Source organism: Frankliniella occidentalis, unplaced genomic scaffold (genome assembly GCF_000697945.3).
Source record: "Frankliniella occidentalis isolate FOCC.00 unplaced genomic scaffold, Focc_3.1 Scaffold449, whole genome shotgun sequence".
NCBI classification, from domain to species: Eukaryota; Metazoa; Arthropoda; class Insecta; order Thysanoptera; family Thripidae; genus Frankliniella; species Frankliniella occidentalis.
In genome coordinates, this window is record NW_026267568.1 from 30,957 (window position 1) to 32,344 (window position 1,388).

At 55.1% G+C, this 1,388-nt stretch overlaps 1 protein-coding gene across 1 annotated transcript in view; it reads left to right on the forward strand.

The window, feature by feature from the left end:
- Positions 1-1,388, forward strand: part of LOC127751358 (roquin-2-like) — a 10,556-nt gene that overhangs the window by 5,504 nt on the left and 3,664 nt on the right. The window contains exon 3 of the mRNA XM_052274819.1: positions 747-1,360. Within this exon, the coding sequence (XP_052130779.1) occupies positions 747-1,360 (614 nt within the window). The remainder of the gene's footprint in view (positions 1-746; positions 1,361-1,388) is intronic.

Sequence of the window (1,388 nt, forward strand, 5' to 3'; positions counted from 1 at the left end):
GTTTTTGAGTACTTACGCCCTGGCTCCTGAGGGGGGTGGGGAGGGCGGGTCGGACCATGTCCGATAGGAAGTACATACCATAGGTAGTCACCACAGGAACGGGCGCGGTCGGCGGCGGCGCCGCAGCCGCACAGCGGGCCCGAGAACGTGTCGGTCGTGATACCCGCCAAGACACCCAAAAAACTTTGAGCGCGGGTTGCGCCGGGTTCCCTTCATCGCACAGCCCCCGGATTTTTTCCATGAGTATCAGCATGAAATAAACTTTCAGAAAAACCTCGCTCTGGCATAGGTAATTTTTTTTGAAACAGCCTAAGGAAGGTTAGTAAAAATAAATATTCCCAAGAAGCAAAAATTTAGTAGCTATTTTAATGCTAAACGATATTTTGCAAATTGTATATGTGCGGAACAGCAAACTCTATGGGTGCTGTTCTCAAACTATGTGCATGCTTGCATGCAACAATTTTCAATATGTAATGGTTTACAATTCATCATTTCCAGGCATATAGAGACATTGAAGAGTTAAAAGGGTTTTCAAGTAACTCGTTGATGCAAGCTGTTTGGGAACACTTGTTCCCCTTGTTCACTATGTGTTACACAATTAGTTTTCCTTAGCCAAAGCCAAAATAGTCAACAGCTGCAAGCCAAATTGTTGACCCTAATCCAATGCAAGCCTGCATGTGCACGGGCCCTCTAGCCTTTTGCTCTTGCAACACTTCGACAAAGGCATGATGCAAATTTTGTTCCAGGTCTTGTCCACCGACCCCAAGAGCCTCCCCGACAACGTCCTCGCCATCCGCTTGATCGGTGCCGATGGCGCTCCGCCGCCCCGCATTGCTGCACCCGAGAGGGAGGAGGCGAAGATGCTGCAGCTGCAGCGGGGCGTGGATGCTGGGAGGAAGGTGGTCCAGGTGCTGCGGCAGGTGTCCCTGCAGCGCCATCTGGACTCGTCGGTGGCCCAGCTGCGGCAGATGGAGGACGCCCTCGAGAAGATGCAAAAGCAGGCAACGGCAGGCGCGGGGAACTCTTCTGCTGCGGAGGAAGGTGCAAGGGACACAGTGAGGCACCTGCAACACCTGCGGCAGGTGGCACAGCTGGAGGACAGCCTCCGCCTCCTGACCACCAACAGGTGCAGTATCGTTGCGGAGGAAGATGAGGCTACCTGGCGGACCACCGTGCATTTGGGGCCGCTAGACGACCAGCTGGAAATGGTAAGTACACAAGTTTATTTTGCGCTGCGGTGCTGTCAAGCTGTCCTTACCCCCGCAATGAGCGTCACACGAGGAGACGCTCTGGCGCCTGCTGCGCGCTGGGCAGGCCAACCCGCCAAGCTGCCGTGTGAAGCCGGCGGCCCGCCCAGAGCGCCCAAAGTGTCCGGGGGCCGGGGGGGG